We start from the raw sequence: 21,958 nt of genomic DNA on the forward strand, positions 1-21,958 counted from the left end.
ATGTTTTTGGATGATTCAATGGTCTTTGGCTAGTGCAAGGAAGTTTATGATGATGATTTTTATTTCCAATTTCAGTTAAAAGCATATTCAGAGCTGTATGCCTTGTGGAAACTTACCTGGGAGGAAGCCGCCTTGGGCTTAGCTCTGCAGAGGGCAGAGGAGGCTATTGCCCAATACAAAATACTTAATAAATGCGCCAGGAGCAGAGCACAGAACGTTAACATTTTGATATCCAACCTGCAACCCAATCCTAAAACTGCATTCTTGAAAAATACATACAATCTAGCACTGCATGTGAATGTTTAAGTGTGCAGTTTCGCAGCCTTCGGGGCGCCACTGGTTCTGCCGCGCGAATATTACTGAACTATATTACCACTTTGTCCTCGGGCTACTTGCGCCGTGGCCGCTCACGGTAAGAGCTGCGCGAAAATGGCTAGTTACGGTAGCGAGGGAGGGGCGAGGATATATTGGGCGCGCGGCGGGGGCGGGGTGAGTACAGCGCCTGCGTGCTCGAGCCCGCGAGGCGCGCTCACCGTCCCTGCCTCGCGAGCCTCGGTGAAAGGATTTGGCGCCAGGCGGGTCTCTCTTCTGCAGCTGCCGCAGCCACCCGAGCCAGCCACCTCCGCCCAGACCGCATCGAGTCCTTGCAGCCGCCGCCGCCGCCATGAGCTGCTCCCCGGTGAACGTGAAGAAGCTGAAGGTGTCGGAGCTGAAGGAGGAGCTGAAGAAGCGGCGCCTTTCCGACAGGGGCCTCAAGGCCGAGCTCATGGAGCGGCTCCAGACCGCGCTCGACCAGGAGGAGGCCGGCGGGGGAGGCCTGGCCGGCGGAGAGCCCGGCAACGGCAACGCGGAGGAGATGGGCGAGGCCGCTCCGGGCAGCGGCGGAGCCCAGCAGGAGGACCTGGCCCTGGGAGGAGGAGGAGGAGGAGGAGGCCCCGACCAGGCCGCGGCCTGCGACGACGATGAGGAGGCCGAGTTCGGCGTCTGCCCCGGGGAAGAGGAGGAGGAGGAGGAGGGCATGGAGCTGGGCGAGGAGAACGGCGAAAGGGTGGCGGCCGGAGACGAGGAGGCGGCCGAAGACCTGGAGGACGACGAGAACGGCGACGACCAGGGCTTCCAGGAAGGGGAGGACGAGGAGGAAGAGGCCGCCGCCGGCGCCGCCGCCACCGCAGCCACCACTAGCGGCGGCAACGCCAACGGCCACGGCGCCCAGCAGCAGCAGCAGCAGCAGCACGGCGCCGCGGCCAAGGAGGCGGCCGGGAAAGGCGCTGCCGCCGCCTCGGAGGCCTCGGCCTCGACTCCGGCCTCCTCGGCCCAGCCCGGCGCGAAGCAGCTGTCACCCGCCCAGCAGCAGAAGCCTGGCGGGCCTGCTCGACCTGGGGGTGAGTAGTGCGTGGGACCCGGATGGGCGGCGGTTGGGAGCTCAGCAGCGAGGTCAGGGTCCGCCGCCATCTTTCTCTTTCCCTCCCCCCCCCATCTCCACGGCCACCGCGCCTTTCCCCCCACCGCTGTCGGTGGAAGTGGGGAAGGCCCTCCCCGCGCGCCTGCCTTTGGGGATTTCCAGGCCAGGCCCGCCGCGTGTCTCTGCGGGGGGGGGGGAGGGGAGCTTTGCGCCATTTCGCGAGCGTGGTGAGGAAGGGGCGCGCGAGGCGGGGGGAGGGGCGTCTCGCAGGAGCCGCTGGGGCGCGCTGTGGAACGTGCGAGGGAACGTTTTGTGCTGTTCTGCGTCACATCCGTCCGTGGGGCGCTGTGGGCTCGAGTTCAAACGCTGAGTACAATGGAGGCGGAGGAATCCCTTTCGCAAAGCCTAGGCCGCGCGCGCCTGCCGAAATCAGGCCGTGGCGGGGGGAGGAGAAGGATGAGGAAGAGGTGGGCCTTTGGAGAGCCGCTGCTTAGGCGCGATCGTAGATCCGAGCGAAGACTTTCCCTGCTAACTCTGGAAGGTCAAATCGAGAGCGGCAAACGTCAGGGGCGGGCAGACCTTACGTTTTCTGTGCACTTGAAGTTCCAAGATTCACGGGAAGCGTTGTTACAAATGCGCCGCGAGAGTAGATGTATTCCTAATAAGAGTAAAAGAAGTATGCTGTATTTTATGGTTTCTAACGTATCTTATTTCCCTCTTCAAAAAAAAAAAAACGAAGGAGAAGCTAAAACTGAGCAAAAACCTGGGGAGAAAAAAAGGGGAGTTAAGCGGCCACGTGAAGACCATGGGCGAGGGTATTTTGAGTATATTGAAGAAAACAAATACAGCAGGTAAATCACTTTGGCGTGTTAAAGTTTCTCATGAAAGATTTTAATAATTTCGATTTGTTGAACTCAAGTGACTGACCTTTTTTTGTTGGCCAGGGCAAAGTCTCCTCAGCCACCTGTTGAAGAGGAGGATGAACACTTTGATGACACAATGGTTTGTCTTGATACTTGTAAGTTTAAAAACACGCTTGTCGTTTAAAACAAACTTCTAAGATAGTCTGTTGATTCTTAAAAAAAAAATTGAGGAGCCATTAGTGTACCTGAGGTACAATTTCTGCTCTGCTTTGAGTTTTTAGTTTATTTAGAGTTTTTAGTAATTTAGTTTTTCAATGCATTAGCTTTGAATTTAATCAGGACAACACAAAAGTGTAAAGTGTTGTTCTGTGCAAAAAGTGAGGCACAAAGGGAGAAATGGATGCTTTCAAAGGGGAAGCATTATTTGAAAAAACGGAGATATGGGATATGCTAATTGATGTACAGTATGCTAATTGATGTAGGCAGTCAAAGGACCCCCTCCCACTTTATACCTGCATAAATACCTCAGTAGATAAAACGTAACTGCGCTAAGATGCTTCATTAACAGGGAAAGTCCAATTAAGAGTACATCAAGAATTTTGTTCAATGTTCAGAATTATTTTCATTGGAAATAATTGCAAGTTTGAAACTGCTCAATTTGAACAGATACTGTATAATGGTAGCAAGTACTCTACTAATATTGTGTAACACTACTTTTGGAAAGTGGTGGAATTTTCCACCTTGTATTGCTTAGTATGTCTGCAGATGTTGGTTGGCAGCTTCAATCTTGCTGCCTCCCTTCTGGACTGGGGGGGTATAGTCCCAAGTCAATCTTGAATTTTATTGGTAAAATCATGGAAACTGATAAGGAATATGTTTAAAAAGTGTTATCAAATGATAATTTAAGGGCATGTGTATTCTAACAAGATGATAAGCCATTGTTTGAGGTTGTAGGTATTTTCGCAAGCTTTCACTTTAGAGCTTCATGCACATTCAAAATGACTTCATTAAGAACAATGAAACTTTAAGAAGTTCTGAGAAGTTATTCTGGGACAGTCTACAGTTACTTTGGCACATTTGCATTGCTCATGGAAAAGTAGTGAACTGTTGCACAGACAAGTTTATAGAGGGATTATGGAGGTATTTCCAGAAGACAAAGTGGCTATGCAATACTAATCCTTGGTTTGAAAAGTAATAGTACTGGGCAGTGAAGCTGCTGATTGTTGGTGTTTTAGAAAATTTCAAATTCATATGCTGCAGCATAAGATAAAGAATAGTAAACAACTTTATCATGTGCATGTTTACTTAAGTAAATTCTACCGAGTCCAGTTCAAGCTTAGTACTGTATTGGATATGTCTAGAATTGCATCTTAAACTGCAGTCCTCTGCACCCTTGGAAGTGAGGCCTACACTTTCTATTTCACTTATATAATATGAAAGTATTGTTTGATAGAACAATTGAGAGTATTTATAGCAATGTTTCTATCTCTGAATAGTGTCTGACTCAATGGCTCTATAAAAAGCAATAATCTCTTGAGGTGTTGAGACACTTGTATTATAGGACAACTTGTGTTTTGCTGAACATTGTCATCTTGAAATCCTTTCTCAGTCTACAGCTTATTCATGGAAAGTGGTATCAAAATAAGTTTTACTCTGATTAGCCCCATTGAAATTAATGAACATTCCAAAGTCAGGTCAATTAATTTCAGTGGGTTTACTTTGGGTAAAACTTAGTTGCATACCATCCAATGGTTCTTAGGTTTTATATACTAGAAAACACAATTAGATTTGGCAGAGCACCAGATAAGAGCACATTTTAAGTGTCTGCACTCAAAGCTAGCCCAAGACAAATGATGATTACCGTATTTTTCGCCCCATAGGGCGCACCGGCCCATAGCGCACACCTAGTTTTTTGGAGGGGAAATAAAGAAAAGAAAAATTATTTCCCCCCCGCTGGGGTGGGGGAAGCCCGAGCTTCCCCAGCCCCCAGAACAGGCTGCTATCCGAAAGCCGTGGGAGAGCTGCATGACTTCGCGTAGCTCTCCCACGGTTTGCGGAGAGCTGCGCAAACCCCAAAGCATGGGGCGTGCTGAGCTCAGCGCGCCCCAGGCTTCTGGGTGCAGGCAGCTCTCCCACGGCTTGCGGATAGCTTCCTGAAGCCTGCATTCGCCCCATAGGACGCACACACATTTCCCCTTCATTTTTTGGAGGGGAAAAATTGCGTCCTATAGGGCGAAAAATACGGTACTTCGTAGGGTATGTGTGAAAATACATCATAGCTAAGCTAAACATAGATAATCCTGATTCCAGAGTGAAATAAGATGATACGCTTCGGTCTTGAGCAAACGTCATCACTTTGCTTGAGAACCCTTAAGTAAAAGGGGGACTGAGTTAAATTTTGACTAATTCAAGAGTTACCTGTTGTGACAAAGAATAGCACTAAATCAAACTGATGTAGCTTGATTCTTACAGGTGTTCTCCACTTTTTTTGTTCGACTGTAGTTGAACAGATTTCAACCGTTTGATTTTCTTTATTGACAGATAACTGTGATCTACACTTCAAAATTTCAAGAGATCGTTTTAGTGCTTCCTCATTGACAATGGAAAGTTTTGCCTTTCTTTGGGCTGGAGGGAGAGCATCCTATGGAGTTTCTAAAGGAAAAGTCTGTTTTGAGATGAAGGTAAGCCAGATCAGTATTGAAGACAGTTGTTCAACATTGCTTCTGAATGCTTATAGTTTCAGCTGAAATCAAACTAAACGAGGAGAGGAGAAACTACATTTTATTATGGAAAATTACGTATTCTTGATTTCAACTGGGCAGTCATGCCCATTTCCAAGATACTCCCAGTCTATTCCCACTTATATGCTCCCTAACAGTCAGCATTTTGTGGGTAAGTTCAGCCTTTAAAAGAGCTGGGGGTATTTTTCTGGAGTGTGTGCCAATTCCCCACCCCCACCTGTCAATACAACCCCTCATTAGCATGAAAGGTGGTGTCTTTGCTGCACAGGCATGGACACTCAGAATCATTTATGTATGAGTATTAGGCAACTCAGAATAAAAATAGCTAAGACCATAACAGGTATTTTATCAATACCTGGAAAATTTAGCAGTAAAGTGCTATTTAACATACTAAAGCAATTATCCAATTAACCTTTCATACAAAAACCAGAATGGTTTCTTCAGTAATAATAGCATTTTGCAGCAGATCCTACACGTAGTATGCTTATTACCATCATTCAACATAATGTGCTTACCTGGTCACCGCCGGCATCTAGGGAGTTCACCCAAGTAAGGGAGTGAGTTGCCCCTAGAGGGATGGAATGATTGATCTCTCTTGAAACAGTCTGTGTCTCTGTGCTGGGTGTGGACCAGGGTATGTGTTTCCTTTTTGTCCAACATGGTCACATGGGAAAGGACCACGCTGTTCCTTGATTATTAGCCTGCTGTGTTGCAATGCTAGATTCCCAGCTGGTAGACTACATAGTGTTTAGCATAGAAACATGGCACACTGCACTTTTATGTTCTGCACACAAGGTGAAGCAAGTTGGTTGAGGAGGCAAAGAGCACTTGTTACTGGCTTGCAATATACAGTGGTACCTCGGGTTACATATGCTTCAGGTTACATACTCCACTAACCCAGAAATATTACCTCGGGTTAAGAACTTTGCTTCAGGATGAGAAATCGTGCTCCGGCGGCATGGCAGCAGCAGGAGGCCCCATTGGCTAAAGTGGTGCTTCAGGTTAAGAACAGTTTCAGGTTAAGAATGGACCTCCGGAACAAATTAAGTAGTTAACCTGAGGTACCACTGTATTTTACTAGCCTGCAATTTGTTCACAAGAGGAGCTGAAAACTTTTTTAAAAAAAAAAGTGTATGAAAGAATGGTAATTTTGGAGCCTGATTGACAAGGCTAGCTGAGCTATGCTTTTATTATAACTGTAATTAATAGCAGTTTTTTTATTACAAAAATAGGTAACTGAAAAGATCCCTGTCAAGCACCTGTATACAAAAGACATTGACATACATGAAGTGAGAGTTGGCTGGTCACTGAACACAAGTGGGATGCTGCTTGGTAAGCTTTTCCCTTAAAACATGGATTGTCATGGTGATTCGTCTTTTTTGTAGGAATGAGTAGTACTTTTCTGGATGCTTAAAAGAGGGAGATGATGAATCACTGTAGACAGAAAATGCGTGGTAAAACTTAATTTTGAAAAAAGAGTAACTACAACCACTATTTTTGTTAGTAATGGTAGTTACAAGTTGTGATCTATGGAATCTGTTTCAGAAAGCTCACTCTCAGTACTTCGTCAAAAGGAATATAGGGAAGAGTTAGCATACCTGACATCCTCTATATTTGGGTAAAGAATAGTGCTTTGAATCAAATCCCTTTAGCAACAGCACTCTTCACCTTTGTAACTAATTCATGTCTCTGCCTGCCTGAGGAGCCTGATACAGAAGGAAATGGCTCCAGCACATGTAGGAATCGGGGGCTAATTCATTGTGTGCTTGCCAGAAGTGAGTAGTTGGGTGAGAAGCTGAAGTAACGTCCTACGCAGCTAATTTCCTTGGATTGGAAAGAAAATAATGTGACTTTCCCACCAGACCTGTGCTCTAAACTAAAGTTACTTCCTGAGCTCTCACGTGAGGCATTCTCACTTTGCAGTGTACCACAGTGCTAGGATTCTGCAGTGGATGGGGGTTATCTTTATAGTGCAGCTTTTATAGAAAATCTTGAGGTTGAATGTCGGGTTACAAATACAGTAATTCAGAACTTGAAAACCTCAATTGCAACTGTTCAAATTTATCAGGCGAGGAAGAGTTTTCTTACGGATACTCCTTGAAAGGAATAAAGACATGTAATTGTGAGATTGAAGACTTTGGTGAGAAATTTGATGAAAATGATGTGATCGGATGTTTTGCTGTAAGTATTTCCTTACTTGGAACGTCAGTTACTATTTGCTGCTATGCACTTACCTGCTTTATAACAAAATGCACAACTTTATTTCCTTAATTAGGTATTGCACCTTGGCTTAATTTTCAAGATTTTCCTTTAAATATCCACTCAAGCCTAAAGTTCTAGATTTATTTCTAATTAATGAATCTGCCTAAGTTCATTTATGCTAACACTTTTTTTTGTACAACAGAATTTTGATGGTGATGAAGTGGAACTTTCTTACTCAAAGAATGGACAGGAACTTGGCGTTGCTTTCAAAATCAGCAAGGAAGTTCTTTCTGAAAAGCCCATTTTCCCCCATGTTCTCTGCCATAACTGTGCTGTTGAATTTAACTTTGGCCAGAAGGATGAGCCGTACTTCCCCATACCAGAGGGGTACACCTTCATCCAGAATGTTCCCTTGGAAGATAGAGTTAGAGGACCCAAGGGACCAGAGCACAAGAAAGAATGTGAAGTAAGTAACGGTCCATTTTGAAATCATTGAAGCATGCCAGCTTGAGTATTTGTCTTGAGGCAGTTGATATGGGTACCACAAATGACAAGCCTTGTCTGTAGGGCAATTGGGGTATAAAATAAGAGCTTTCATTTTTTATGCCTAAACTCATTAGGTGGTAATGATGATTGGCTTGCCTGGTGCTGGGAAGACTACATGGGTTACCAAACATGCAGCAGAGAACCCTGGGAAGTACAATATCCTTGGAACAAATACTATTATGGACAAAATGATGGTAAGTTCCAACTACTGCATAAATTTAGCATAATGGTATGTGTAGTTCATCCCAATATGTTCAGTGGGACTTATTCCCTACCTTAAATGTTTAGGATTGCAACTTTAAGGTAACGCACTTGGAAACTTGTAGCCATCATGCATCTATAGTAATAAAACTTAGATGTCTTTAACTCATTTCAGGGTACTGCTTTAGCAGTTGATGGCCCACTGAAAAACTTTATTTCTGTGGAGCGAGTATTTTCTCGATTGTTCATTTGGAAACTTAGAAGAAACTGTTATTCCTCTAAAAGTATACACATCCTGCTTGAAATATTGGAACTCCAGATAAAAATAAGTCCAACTGGTTTAGCTGCAGGCCGTTACTATTGTATATTAAGGCCGTTAATATCGTATATTAATAGTAAAGTGTCTGAATTAAATATTTCAAGGCACTGAATGATGGGATAAATTGTTTAATTGTTTAATTCTTAGGATTGGTCTCATGAGCATTTAGAACTCATTCAAAGCAAGACATGTATTGCAAAACATTGCCTAAAACGTTTCTGGTATTAGCAGTTATAGACCATTTCTTGCTATTAAAAATACCCAATGGAAAGAACATTAATGGCAGTGAATGCTGGACAACTTCTGTTTTCATAGGTTGCAGGTTTTAAGCGGCAAATGGCTGATACTGGAAAACTCAACACACTGTTGCAGAGAGCACCACAGTGTCTTGGCAAGTTTATTGAGATTGCTGCGCGTAAGAAACGGAACTTTATTCTGGATCAGGTATGGGGGCCAAAGTTCATTGTTTTACAAAATTCAGTTAAGCTGCCATTTGTTTAAGGGGGGGGTGTAGATTCTAAACTTCAATGGGAGATACAATATATATATATATTGAGGCAATAAAGTTAGAATATTAGCAATTGTACTTAGGTTTGTAATATACATGAAATCGGGGAGAATGGTTATCCTAGCCTCTACGGCCTAACATGTACATAACTTCCTTCTACTTGTAAACTTCTTTGCATTTATACATGTGGAGGTGAAATCTAAGCACACTAATTTAACTTAGCTCTAACAATGACAGCTACGTGTAGTAAGTTACTGCATTTTTTTCAGACAAATGTGTCTGCAGCTGCGCAGAGGAGAAAAATGTGCCTGTTTGCAGGCTTCCAGCGCAAAGCAGTTGTTGTTTGCCCAAAAGATGAAGACTACAAGCAAAGAACACAAAAGAAGGCAGAGGTGGAGGGAAAAGATCTTCCAGAGCATGCAGTGCTCAAAATGAAAGGCATGGAACATAATCTATACTGTGTTCTAGGATGTTGAGTATCTGTTTAAAGGAATAATGTAAAAACCTAAAGATTCAAAATTTCTTGCCTTAAAACAGTTATGCCTCTTTAAAAAAACTGGAAGACTTCTGTAACTTTGTAAGACAACACTATATTGTGTTCCCTCTGCTGCAGCCCTTAATACTACTTAAGTCATGATATGCTTCATGCAGATGCACAAAGCTGTCTTGGCATAAAGTGCCCTAGAAAACGAAGCTAAACGTGTTATAGCAGACGTGTGTTCCCAGTTCAACTTAATAGGGAGAATATGTCAAGTTTTCAGGAATCTTGCTCCTAGCTTGAAGTGATGATTACTTGTCTTGTATTCCTTTTATATAGGAGGGGAACTTTGGCTTTTTCTAATGGCTTCAGAAATAAATACTGAATATTCAGGACTCTCTATCTTGTAGGAAATTTTACTCTGCCAGAGGTGTCAGAATGTTTTGATGAAATAATCTACGTAGAGTTGCAAAAAGAAGAAGCCCAGAAGCTTCTGGAACAGTACAAAGAAGAAAGCAAGAAGGCCCTTCCTCCAGAGAAAAAACAGAACACTGGTTCAAAGAAAAGTAACAAAAAGAGTGGTAAAAACCAGTTTAACAGAGGTGGACAGAGAGGACGTGGTGGATTTAACATGCGTGGCAACTTCAGAGGAGGAGGTATCCTGTGCTCCTAAAACTGCCTCTTAAAATATTTTAATTTTATCCCCGAGGTTTTAGTTGCTTGCCCCAAAGAAGAGCAGAGCTTTGAGAATATATCAATGTGGATGGAGACAATCTCTTCATTTCTGAAAAAATATAGCTGGAGGGGCCCAGGCATGGTTTGATTTAGCAGGAAAAAAACAATATAATTAAGCATCCTGTAGCTTAATTTTTTTTAAAAAGCAGCTAAGTGTCTGTTTATGGACAGAACCTCATGAAATCACCAGTGCTTGGACTGAATAAGTTTTTGGTGGTTTGGGAGAGGGCTGTCACTATCTTTCCCCATAACTGTTCTTAAAGCAACCTCAGTTTGGACTCTAACAGTTTTCAGATGCCTTGCCCCATGGAATTTGAATTTTGTCTTCCAAGTTCAAAGCTCCTTTACTAGAAAAAACTAACTTGTGCACAGGCTGAAATTAATGTTTATTACTAAATAGTCTCGTACTTCTCTTCTGGGTCAAATTAAAGTATGTCATTGGGTCAATATTAATATTCTAACATTTTTCACAGTCCCTGGAAATCGTGGAGGATACAACAGGAGAGGTGGTAACATGCCCCAACGTGGAGGTGGAGGAGGCGGTGGCAGTGGTGGGGCAATAGGCTACCCATACCCCCGTGGTCCTGTCTTTCCGACCAGAGGTGGCGGAGGAGGTGGATACTCAAACAGAGGAAACTATAACAGAGGTGGAATGCCCAACAGAGGGAACTATAACCAGGTAATTTGCTGTAGTCAGGAAGATGGCATTTTTGGCTGAATCTTTTGGTGCTCTCTTTAGCAACCAGTACAGAAAGCATGTTTAAAAGTGTGATCCTAATACATAACAAAACTGTTCCTGAAGTATATGATATAAAATGTTTTTTCAAAGTTTTATAACGCGTGCAATCCTGTAATGCTGAAACCTAAGTTTTTAAAATTGTACTTTTGTCTTACGCTGTTCCCAGTAGTTTCTTTCTCAAGGAACTGATGAGGTCTACGCTCAGTGTTTGAGTCCTGCATTAGGTGCTCTCAAGACCAATATATAGGAGCTGAAAGACGTACAGTGGTACCTTGGTTTATCCATTCTGGAAGTGCCTTCTTAAACCAAAGCGTTCTTAAAACAAGGTGCGCTTTGCCATAGAAAGTACAGTGGTGCCTCGCAAGATGGAAAACCCGCTAGACGAAAGGGTTTTCCGTTTTGGAGGCGCTTCGCAAAACGAATTTCCCTATGGGCTTGCTTCGCAAGACGAAAATGTCCTGCGGGTTCCCCCCCTTTTCCCCCCTTTTCCTAAGCCGCTAAGCCGCTTATCAGCTGATCCGCTGATAAGCTGCTTAACAGCTGATCGCTAAAAGCCGCTAAACCACTAATAGCGCTAATCCGCCAAGCTGTCAATGGGCTTGCTTCGCAAGACGAAAAAACCGCTATACGAAGAGCCTCACGGAAAGGATTAATTTCGTCTTGCGAGGCACCACTGTAATGCAAAATGGATTAATCCATTCCAGACTTCCGAAAACAAACCCCTAAATCAGCAATTTAACATGAATTTTACTATCTTAACAAGACCATTGATCCATAAAATGAAAGCAATAATCAATGTACTGTACTATTAAAATATGTGCACTGATGATAGTCATTGTTTGGATGTGGGGCTTTTATCCATTTCCACAGTCACACAATCAATCAGCTGAACTGGGATCCACACAGGAAAACCCCCCCCCCCCAATGCTGCTGCAGGAAATGCTCCCTAGAGCATGTGCCTCCTGCAGCGGCACGGGGGAGAGTTGCGAGCCCACCAACCATATAGCTAGCGGGCGCAGCTTCCCTCCCTTGTGGCTGCGGGAAACTCCATGATGACCCCCTTCTCCGCTGCCGGACAACGGAAGTGTGGCACTCAAAATAGAGTACGTTCGCACTCCAAAAAAATACGCAAACAAGAACACCCATTTCCGGTTTTGAAGTGTTCGTAATCCAAAAAGTTCATTGGCTAGGCTGTTCGTAACCCGAGGTACCACTGTATTGGAAATCTAGGCTCTTAGCACAGATCCCATATATAATTTATGCAACAGTGCGGCTGTGCTTTTTGTATGACGTCCTGTTTTCTAGTGAGGCATATTCCTCTCTGTATAGATAACGGAATGGGCAGAAGGTAGATTAGAATCTATTGGTTGATCCACTCTGAACCACCCAGAGATCTGTAAGAATCTCTGGCTCGTAGTAGTTGTAGCAGAATTGCCCCACCCCATAAACACATTTGTTTGTTTGAAAGGAATGAGCCTGTACCTGTGTGAAATTCCTGGGCTTAAAATTACTCTAAACCTTACTTTCAAGTGAATCTCAAGATTTTAGTTTTTTAAAAAAACAAAAAACACACACACACACACACACACGCAATCTCACAAGCCTCTGCACCACCCCTCTGCTAGGTATCATCCAGGCAATGATCATAAGATCACTGACCATGTAATTCGTACATATAGCAAAATCAGCACCACATTTGTTATTTGCTGGTTTAGCCTGATTCCCCAACTTGCATGTGTTCAGGAGCAGTACTTTACTGGCATATGGGTAAATACTGACTAGCAAGTAGAATTTGGAATAAATGTCTCTTGTCAGAATGTTGCCTTGATAGTTAGGAATCAACAGCAACTGAAGTCTCTTTATCTGAAAGTTTATTAACTGAAACATTTTTGAAGTTTACTGCAGATAGCCGCCTGGATGTGTTTTTGGCCATTGAATGGTGAAATGTTTAATAAGTAACTACAAATCAATTTATTGCACTTTCGTTACAGAACTTCAGAGGAAGGGGAAACAATCGTGGCTACAAAAATCAATCTCAGGGCTACAACCAGTGGCAGCAGGGTGTAAGTAAACTTTCTCAATGTGCAGCAAAATATGAAGTAACGTTAAGAGTATGTTTTAACAAGTAAACCTTTATGAGGATATAAATAGCTTAAGAGTAACGTTAGTACAAGATGTAGTTTGTTTGTAATTTGTACTTCATACAGTGGAACCTCGGGTTGTGGACGTAATCTGTGACGGAGGCACACCCACAACCTGCAGCACAGCATCTGCGCACACGTGTGATGCGATTTGGCGCTTTGTGCATGCGTGAGTGGCGAAACCCGGAAGTAACTCTTTCCGGTACTTCCGGGTTTCCTGCAGCCTGAAAACACGAAACCTGAAGCGTTTGTAACCCAAGGTACCACTGTGTGTAAACAATCATAGGAGTGGGATTAAAGTATTAGGAAGTGTCCACACTTAACTCCCAATTGCATGCTTCAGATGTTTTTCATACACACCTACGGAATGTAGAAATAAAATTTGCTGATATTTGACAATGGTTAACAGTGTTTATCTTGGTTTTTGCAGCAATTCTGGGGTCAGAAGCCATGGAGTCAGCATTATCACCAAGGATACTATTGAATTCCCAAATAAAATGAACTGATCCATATTTCTTCAAAACCTTCACAAGAAGTCGACTGTTTTCTTTAGTAGGCTAACTTTTTAAACATTCCACAAGAGGAAGTGCCTGCAGGTTCCTTTTTTAGAAGCTTTGTGGGTTTGATTTTTTTTTGTACATTTTTAATTGCAGTTTTAAAGTGAATCTTAAGAGAACCTCAGCATTGTGCACGATAAGAGAATGTGTCAGTATTTCAGGGTTCTGCATTTTATCTGTAAAATGTGACTTTTTTTTTACCACAACAAAAGTAAAATGTTGCTTTGTATCTGGTGTCCTCTTATTAAAGATTTTCTTTTCTCTTCTCCCCCCCCCTTAAAAAATATTCTAAGAAACAGTCGAGAGTCATCAAAACAGAAAAGTTAGCAACCAGGCTTGTTGTGGCCCCATGAATACTAATACTATGTAAATAATGCTCATTACACTCCATCTTCTAACTCCATCCTCTCTATGCAGTTTCTAGGTATGGAAGAGGGGGAAGAGAAATAAGAATGGTTTTTTGGCAATAAGCTAGGTTGTATTTTTGTTTTTTAATTTGGCAAAGGGTTGAGGGTGGGTTGCAAAGCAAACCTAAAGATTAAATAGTGAAGGTGGAGTGCATGTAAAACCTGGTTGCTTTTGTCTGTGGAGGCTCAACTTGTGAAGGTACACACCATCAACTTTTTTCCATTTGTTATGCATTTTGATTCTGAAAAAAAGCTGGCTCTGCCCATTTCTTATTAAACAATCTTGTTGTAAATCCAGTTGTCTAATGGGATCTATATGAAGTTAGCTGTGTGTCTGTAACCTTTTCCCCACAAATACTGTGTATTTAGTGTGCTTGTAGTAGTAACTCCACCATTTTGTAAATGAAATTGTGATTCACCCATTTTATATCTAATTTTTAATCATGTTAGTTCTCAGATGGGTGTGTCTCCTTAGCCTGCTGATTTACTTATCTAAAGAAAGTGGGTGGAGAAATTAACTTTAGCCGTTTGTTTGCAATAAAATAAAATCATTTTACTCTTGTTCTGGGATTCTCACCACATTGGTCTAAAATCCCTTTAATGACTTTGAGGGGCAGGATACGCAAATAGAGTGAGATGTATATGCACCACATGCATGCTTTCACATAATAAAGAGAACCAGTTGCTTAAGCAACTTAAAAACACTTGACAAGACTTCTGGAATCAGGAATCCGGTAGCCCCTTGTTGGAAGGAGTTTCTGAATTTCATGAAATGGATGGTAATATACCAGCACACAAATGTTTTAGTTTTGCAAAGAATAGCCAATAGTATTTGTATATTGCAGGGTTGGTGCTTAGGCTAACAGAACTCTCAGTGGTGGTGGCAACTGAAGCTCATAAAGGTAAAGGGACCCCTGACCACTAGGTCCAGTCACAGATGACTCGGGTTGTGGCGCTCATTTCACTTTACTGGCTGAGGGAGCCGGTGTACAGCTTCCGGGTCATGTGGCCAGCATGACTTTAGCCGCTTCTGGAGAACCAGAGCAGCATACGGAAACGCTGTTTACCTCCCCGCCAGAGTGGTACCTATTTATCTACTTGCACTTTGACGTGTTTTTGAATTGCTAGGTTGGCAGGAGCAGGGACCGAGCAACGGGAGCCAACCCTGTTGTGGGGATTCGAACCGCCGACCTTCTGATTGCCAAGCCCTAGGCTCTGTGGTTTAGACCACAGTGCCACCCACTCATAGCCAGAGCTAATGACTATTTGATGTACAATGGCAAATTAGTTTGGGCGTCTTCTAGAGAGAATATAGGTGGTTATGTATGTCATGGCTAGATAGCTACTTTTACAGCTACACTTGGCAGGATTAGTTTGGTATAATATTTGGAGTTCCTAGTGAATACGCCACTTCACCAAGTGAGCTAATGGTGCATCTGCAGGAGTGTGTAGTTGTTTCAAGGTTTATCACTGGCTTCTACTTTTTAGAGTACTTGTACCAAGCTTATGAAAGAACAGGTTTAAAATGTTAAAGTGTTTAGTAAACTGATGCTAAATGTAATTTGCTAGGAAGGATTATCTAGATCATAGTCTTCAAGCTGCTGTGATGTCTGGTGTTTCTAGCTTTTTCTTTCTTTTTAGTTTCTCCCTGCTTTCTCCCATCTTTTCTGCAGCCTGCCACCCCCCTCTTGGGAACACTACCTGACATGGAAACAGGTTGTGATAGGAGGGAGGGCTAAGGGGTGGAGTTTGTGGTGCTTGCTCAATCACAACAGGAATGGATTAGGTCTCCCATTTAGAGACCAAGCCTTGAAATGTGTTTACTCAAAAGACTAGTTTAAGTTCACTTGAATAGAAATGTTGGGTAGGAAAGGGGTTAGAATCCCAGTTGAATTTCATGAGTAAACTGGTGGGGAGTGTGTGCCTTGAGTGTCTTTCTATGTTCCCCCTACTCCAGGATTGTATATAGGGTTTGAGTTTATGTGGGAAGATTTATTGGGGTTTTCAGCTCGATCTGTTTGGGAGTAAGAGTGGAATCCGAATCTCACTTACCTGGAAGTAAAAATCACCAGTCTAGATTATGCATTTTAGAACAGTCACAGAATTGGGAGCTTATTGCCAGACTAATGTTTCTGAACCCTTGTTGGTTCCATCCATATAGTGCGCCACTAATGTACTTTCAGGGAATCTAAAATGTGCAGTGGTAACCTTTAAGGCTTTCAGAAAGTTTCAGAAGTTAGTTTTGTAGAAATGTCACTAAGGTAAGGTATTGGAGCCAGTGTGGTGTAGTGGTTAAGAGCGGTAGTCTCATAATCTGGGGAACTGGGTTCGCGTCTCAGCTCCTCCACATGCAGCTGCCGGGTGACCTTGGGCTAGTCACACTTCTTTGAAGTCTCTCAGCCCCACTCACCTCACAGAGTGTTTGTTGTGGGGGAGGAAGGGAAAGGAGAATGTTAGAAATGAAAACAGGCCATGGAAAAGAGCGTGTGCTTTTTGCTTGCATTAAAACATCCTATGTTAATGTAGAGATCGCTCTTCTGCATTAGGTCTATGCAGCGCCTCTGGTTAGACTTGTAAGCATATCAAGTTCACTTTCAACTGTTATGCATGCTGTTACCTGTATAATTGTTTTGTGCAAGCCTTATTAGCAATGGCACAGGGTTCTGTAAACCCCACTTTAGGCAGTAAGTTAGCACTAGATACCCATTCATCCAGCTAGGAAAGCCCATCAGAACAAATATCTTTCTGGTTCTGCATTTTCATTCAGGAGCAAAGTACCACAACATCTTACTACATCACCATTACAGTAGCATGGGATATAAAATGATCGCTTGGATTTATTTACAATCATTTCTACTGAACTTTATTCTTCTTTAAAGTTCACTTAATGAATATGAAACTCAACCTATACAAGTAATTACCCAGATCACTTGTTGAACTGCTAAAACAGGATACATTTACAAACTCTTAAAGCATAATGGGCTATCTTTGGAAGCTAGGCCTAGATGACAATCTGTACAAATAATTTTGTTGCAGGGATTCTCAAAAGCAACAAGAGGCAAACTTTTTACAAACCCCACCCCTGAAGAGTAGACCTCTACAGCACAAAGAATGGTTAACAGTAAAAACATTGCACAATGCTCTCAAGTATATTTCTACTCGCCCACCTAGCTCTTAAATTTATTTTGATTAATTCTACACAATATTGCAAAGAGCACTTGCAATGCTAAACAGAAATATAGGTGCCAAATGTAATTAAGGATGCTTCTATTATTGTACAAGCAGCATACAAAACTGGTAAGCGGTCAAAGGTATGGAAAACAGTAGCCACCACTATTATCAAACAGACCGAACAGAATTGCTTGCTATTATAATTACCATATATATAATTGAGTAAAGGCTTTGTAAAAAAAAAAGTTTTTTTTACATGATTTCAGTGCAGAAAGCTTGCATAACTTTTTCTCTGGAGTAGAAAGAGGGTAATGAGTACTTTCCTAGAACAATTCCCTTTAGCTTAATTTAACGCAAACAGTATTCTAATGAAAGAACTTGATTCAAGTCATATATTTTATTGAGGAAAAGGATGCTTGTATGCAACTTTAGATTAGTTGTAACATTATTGAGCAATCTTGCAAACTCAAATTGCTTCCAGCTCAACACTAGTTTAAGACATTCTGAAGAAGTTACAAGCATTACGGTTACCTTGTGCTGCTCTAGAATCCTGGGTTAAACATCAAGTGTCATCTACTGCCCCTTCCCCAAGGAAAGTAAATCAGATTACATATGCTTCACCCTTGATTTGAAAGTGAGAATAAATGAAAAATACAATTCGGCGCTTCAGGGCAGTCAACTGAACTGTTTCCTAATGCTCGGCAAATGAGCCATGTCTCGTAAATGCTTAGAAATGTTCACAACCAAGTGCTGTTTCAAGAACGGCTTTCTTCACTTTTCTTTTTCTCTGGATCAAACTGGGTGCTTTCATACAAAATTTTCTTTCTCATCCCTTCTTGAACCATTCGTTGCTGGATCCTTAGTTTTGCATTATTGTATCTACAATAGACCCTCAATAAAGAAAAGGCAACAAAATAATGAATGATACCCATCCTATTTTAGAGAATAAGAACTCCCAGTATTTATTCAAATGGTATAGTATTGAACCAGCCTGTACTTTGAAGAAGATAGAAATGCTTTACACAACTTTTTCTTAAGTAACTGTGTTCTGCAAACAAAAATATGGAATAGATGTGCACATAGGGAAAAGTTAAAGCTTTGTACAAAGAGAACAGACTTCTGCCTGCACAATAGGACTTCATCTTCCTCACGTCCTCTCAATCCACTATATGCACCTTCATTATGCACCTTTAGCAACAGGTGAACACATTCCGGCTGATGAACATCTTATACCCTTTTAAAAGTGCTTATGGGAGGGAGATTTATTGGTGGTTGGTCTTTTTGCTCATTATTATTTTGGGTTTTTAAAAAACGTTTTATGTTGTGAACCACCCTGAGATCTGTGGATGAAGGGCAGTATACAAATTTAATAAAATAACAATGCCCACAATATCTGCTTGGGAGAGAAGGCACTTGGGGGAGATATGAAAGCAATGTTCCATTGCAGAAACAAGTCTACTCATGCAACACTGGAGTCTGCCATCTCTCAGTTGCATCAGTGAAGATACTGGATGTTATTGGATGTGAATTTGGATTGTTAAACTGTACTACCATATTATTTAAACACCCCTCCCAAGCAATGGACAGCTGGAGTAGGGTGCAGAAGGTGCAAATAAGTCATATATTTTCAGGAATAGCCTGGTACACTAGTGTGATTACATGTGCTGAGTTGTAGGCAGGGGTGCCAACTTGAGTAAAATACTGGGTGGGCTCAGGTAAGCCCCATGCTGCATAATTATTCATAAGGCGTGGCACACACCATTTGAATGGCAATGCCCATCAACTTTGGGGGACCTGGTTCCCTCAATTATTTTAGGGGGTGCGCAAAGGGACATAGGTTCCTAGGAGTTGGCTCCTAGGGTTGTAGGAAGAATCCACCCAAAGCCTATCCGCTCACATCTTCAACACAAGTCTGAGAATTTCAGAAACATACATACCAACATCCTAATGTTGTCAGGATAAAACCTCCCACTCCAAAGTCACAGGATCGTCTCACTCTGCCTAGGCAGAAAAGAAGTTTGTTTGTTTGTAAGTTATGTAGACAACATAACAACTGGACAAGAAGAAAAGGAACTAACAGAAAAACAATGTAGGAAACGTATTTTAGAAGTATTTAGCCAACTATTTCTGAAGATACAGTTGGCTTTGCATAATCTTTATGATACCATGGTTGCACAAACCAATCAGAGAACACATTAAACAGAATGAACTACAGAAAATTTGGGGTAATTTGACATATGTACTAACCTCATAAAATTTGACAAAAGGTGAATAAAGGAGGAAATGCAGCCTGTTGAACAAGACAAAGACTAGATTCTAGAACTACTGGCTGCAAAAGAAAGGAACCCTCTTATAAATCGGTATTGTTATAATGAGGCTATTATTGTTTACCTTTACCTTTAATTGAAAATAATAAAAACTATTATTAAAAAAGAGAAAAGAACCCTCTTAATTATCCTCAGCAGCTGAGGTATGCTTATGAATACCCCAACTGCTAAGAAGTTTAAAGAACAATTGGTATGTAATGTTTTGGAGACTGATTGTACTGTATGTACACCTTTGCCGGGAAGGGTTTTAGAGAGGAAGCAAGCAACACTTTATGTCAGTTGTTGCGATGTATTAATTGCTGCATGGAGCAAAGTATTACCAGAAGAGAGAATGGAAACAAAGAAAATATTACATATAAAAAGAAATATCTGCAGATTAACCTTTACTTACTAGTTGCCAAAAAGTGTCCAAGACCCAAAGTTAGACCACCCAATGAGCCATAGAGCACTGATTCTCGAGCACAAGGGACATTTCTGACGTCAAGTATTCCCAGTAGCTTAAAAGACTTGAAAGAAATGACATATATCACATTAAACAATGCATTGGTTATGTACAGAACCCTCTGAAGTGCTGCATTTAGTACAGTAGATCACTAATAGTGATGTAAAGCAAAAAGAAAAGAGCATGTAGTTTTCCCACTGGGCCAAAAGGACAAGAAAAGGACACAACCATGAAACTAATTTATCTTACTATCATTATTCTCCAGTAGCTTTTTAAAGGGGTGGGGTGAAGTTGTTGAAAAGTTATTCTGTTATTCTCATTGTCATTCTCATACCAATGGACAAAGCATGCATCAAATCACCTTGATCTTTTGCAGCTACCATCCACCTGAAGGCAAAATCATTCCCAATGTGGTATATAAAAGGCCATGCTTGATTTTTGTATATTTTTTTACATTTGATATCCCACCTCTCTTTCTTCATGGTGGCCTCATATACCTTCAGACCATACCTTGGGATAATTGAGTTTAGATAGTGCCGCATGACCATATTGATCCTGTTGAATTTCTCAGGATTTGACGCACTGATCAGTGACACTGAGCCATCCTTCTGGGTTGGAAGGCTCCACATTGCAGTGGTTCCTATCTTTCCTGGAGTTTTGACAGGAGTATGAGCATGCTGATTCTATTGAATTCTCAGCACCATATGATGCATTGGAAGAAAATCCTATACAAATTTCCACTTTGCATCACCATTCTTTTAAAAATACAAGCGCGCTCTAAATTTGGCATTTTTATTTTACTTGCATTTAGTAAGGGATACGTAACCGGAGGTGAACGTAAGTAGAGGTACCACTGTATTTGGGGGGGGAAAGAAGTTCATGCTGCAATCCTACAACCAGTTGAAGGCCTGCTGGGGTGGGGGCGGCGGCAATAGGAAACTGTGAGCGCTGTTGTACAGCTGGAGAGAAGTTTCCAGTTGAAACAACATTAAGCTGTTGAGGCCTCTTGGTATGCCTGTGGAAAATGGAAAGTGCAGATGTCTCACAAGCAGTGCAGGTCTAAACATGGCATTTTGTGGTTGTATTGGGAGTCATGGATCTGAAGCTTCCATAGACTGCTTTGCCCACCTCCACCCAACATGCTCACAAAATTGGTCTGTACCGGAACAATGGAAGGAAAAATTCTTTCCCCCACCTTCCAACTCTGGTTGCAGCAAGGTGGCAGGTCTATAGATGCATCTGCTCTAAAGGAAAACATTTTCTTCCAATAGCAAAGGTTACATTTATAGCACAATCCTATACACATCTACACAGAAGTAAACTCACTGAGTGCAATGAGGCTTCTTTCCATGTAAGTGTGCATTGGATTGCAGCTACAAAAGCCTCACTTGTCTGCCCAAACATTCAGGGTCAGGGCATAAAACAAAGGATCAAAATTTCTTTGGAGCTACGGTTGCCATGTCTTCAGTATACCCCTCTGGTTTCCTCGAAGGCAGGATTAAAAACCATTTTAAATGATTAGTATTTTAAAAAAAGAAAAGAAATGCCAGCGATTGTGACAAAGGAACCTGAGTAAACAAAACGAGTATTATGGTCCATTTATGGCCGTGCGACGCGTTATGTGGACTCAGAAATATATCGGGCATTAAGTGGTTTGAAGCGAGGCTCGGTTTCCTAGGGAAGGAGCGGTCTACCAGGGCGATAAGGCACGACGGTTGACTAGAGCTTCCACGCTCAGAGGCAGTGTACCTGCTGGAAGGGGAGGGCCAACAGAAAACAGGCTACGCGGCTACCGGGAGTTCGCTGCTGGGGAGGCAACACTTGGCTCCACGAGCCCTGCTAGCCTCGTCACGTCAAGGCGGTTTGCGCGCTGCTCTGACGGCACAGAAGCCGCTCCCGTTAGAGAAGCCGCAGCCCCTTCCTCCGTCCGCACGAACACTAGGGAGGCCCTAAGCAGCCACCGCGGAGCTCGCCGACGGCGCCTTGCCTCCGCTCCCAGCTCATTTACCTTCTCCGCGTCCCCGACCTCTTCCTCGCCCGCCATAACAACCCCGCTTGCCAGGCTTCTCCCGGCCGACCAACCGCCGCAGCTAAACCACAGAGCCCTAAAGCCTGAGTTGCGCAGAGAGGCCTCTCGCACAGACGAAAGCGGCCGCTCTACCCATCCGTCTCTGCCGTC

General features: G+C 42.6%; 2 protein-coding genes and 1 long non-coding RNA gene across 3 annotated transcripts; 1 reads left to right on the forward strand and 2 right to left on the reverse strand.

Annotated features, from left to right (window-relative positions):
• The first annotated feature begins 507 nt into the window (after positions 1 to 507).
• On the forward strand, positions 508 to 14,132 carry HNRNPU (heterogeneous nuclear ribonucleoprotein U). Its single transcript, XM_079969481.1, has 14 exons — positions 508 to 1,382; positions 2,142 to 2,253; positions 2,347 to 2,420; positions 4,807 to 4,946; positions 6,239 to 6,338; positions 7,075 to 7,187; positions 7,411 to 7,674; positions 7,829 to 7,948; positions 8,590 to 8,718; positions 9,052 to 9,220; positions 9,671 to 9,916; positions 10,469 to 10,674; positions 12,726 to 12,797; positions 13,306 to 14,132. Exons 1-14 carry the CDS (start codon positions 665 to 667, stop codon positions 13,357 to 13,359), a joined length of 2,517 nt encoding a protein of 838 aa, XP_079825607.1. The 5' UTR covers positions 508 to 664; the 3' UTR covers positions 13,360 to 14,132.
• Positions 4,777 to 6,165, reverse strand: LOC307212375. The gene is made up of 2 exons (XR_013836981.1): positions 5,522 to 6,165; positions 4,777 to 5,019 (listed from the first exon to the last, which is right to left on the reverse strand). It is a non-coding gene; the product is annotated as an uncharacterized lncRNA (long non-coding RNA).
• A 2,957-nt stretch (positions 14,133 to 17,089) lies between the features above and the next one.
• Positions 17,090 to 21,942, reverse strand: COX20 (cytochrome c oxidase assembly factor COX20). The gene is made up of 4 exons (XM_079969587.1): positions 21,788 to 21,942; positions 19,729 to 19,843; positions 18,948 to 19,011; positions 17,090 to 17,901 (listed from the first exon to the last, which is right to left on the reverse strand). The coding sequence occupies exons 1-4, from the start codon at positions 21,821 to 21,823 to the stop codon at positions 17,766 to 17,768; spliced, it is 351 nt and encodes a 116-aa protein (XP_079825713.1). The 5' UTR covers positions 21,824 to 21,942; the 3' UTR covers positions 17,090 to 17,765.
• Positions 21,943 to 21,958: the final 16 nt, after the last annotated feature.

This window comes from Podarcis cretensis (genome assembly GCF_951804945.1).
Source record: "Podarcis cretensis genome assembly, chromosome: 3".
Classification (NCBI taxonomy): Eukaryota; Metazoa; Chordata; class Lepidosauria; order Squamata; family Lacertidae; genus Podarcis; species Podarcis cretensis.

Excerpts from the sequence above, each read along its gene's own strand:
- COX20 (XM_079969587.1), bottom strand. The coding sequence starts at position 21,823 with ATGGCGGGCGAGGAAGAGGTCGGGGACGCGGAGAAG. Across the intron at positions 19,012-19,728 it reads TGGACACTTTTTGGCAACTA|GCAGAGTGAGACGATCCTGT; the intron begins GTAAGTAAAGGT and ends TTTTCTGCCTAG. Across the intron at positions 17,902-18,947 it reads CTGACAACATTAGGATGTTG|GGTCTATTGTAGATACAATA; the intron begins GTATGTATGTTT and ends TTCTTTATTGAG.
- HNRNPU (XM_079969481.1), top strand. The coding sequence starts at position 665 with ATGAGCTGCTCCCCGGTGAACGTGAAGAAGCTGAAGGTGTCGGAGCTG. Across the intron at positions 1,383-2,141 it reads CGGGCCTGCTCGACCTGGGG|GAGAAGCTAAAACTGAGCAA; the intron begins GTGAGTAGTGCG and ends AAAAAAACGAAG. Across the intron at positions 8,719-9,051 it reads GGAACTTTATTCTGGATCAG|ACAAATGTGTCTGCAGCTGC; the intron begins GTATGGGGGCCA and ends CATTTTTTTCAG.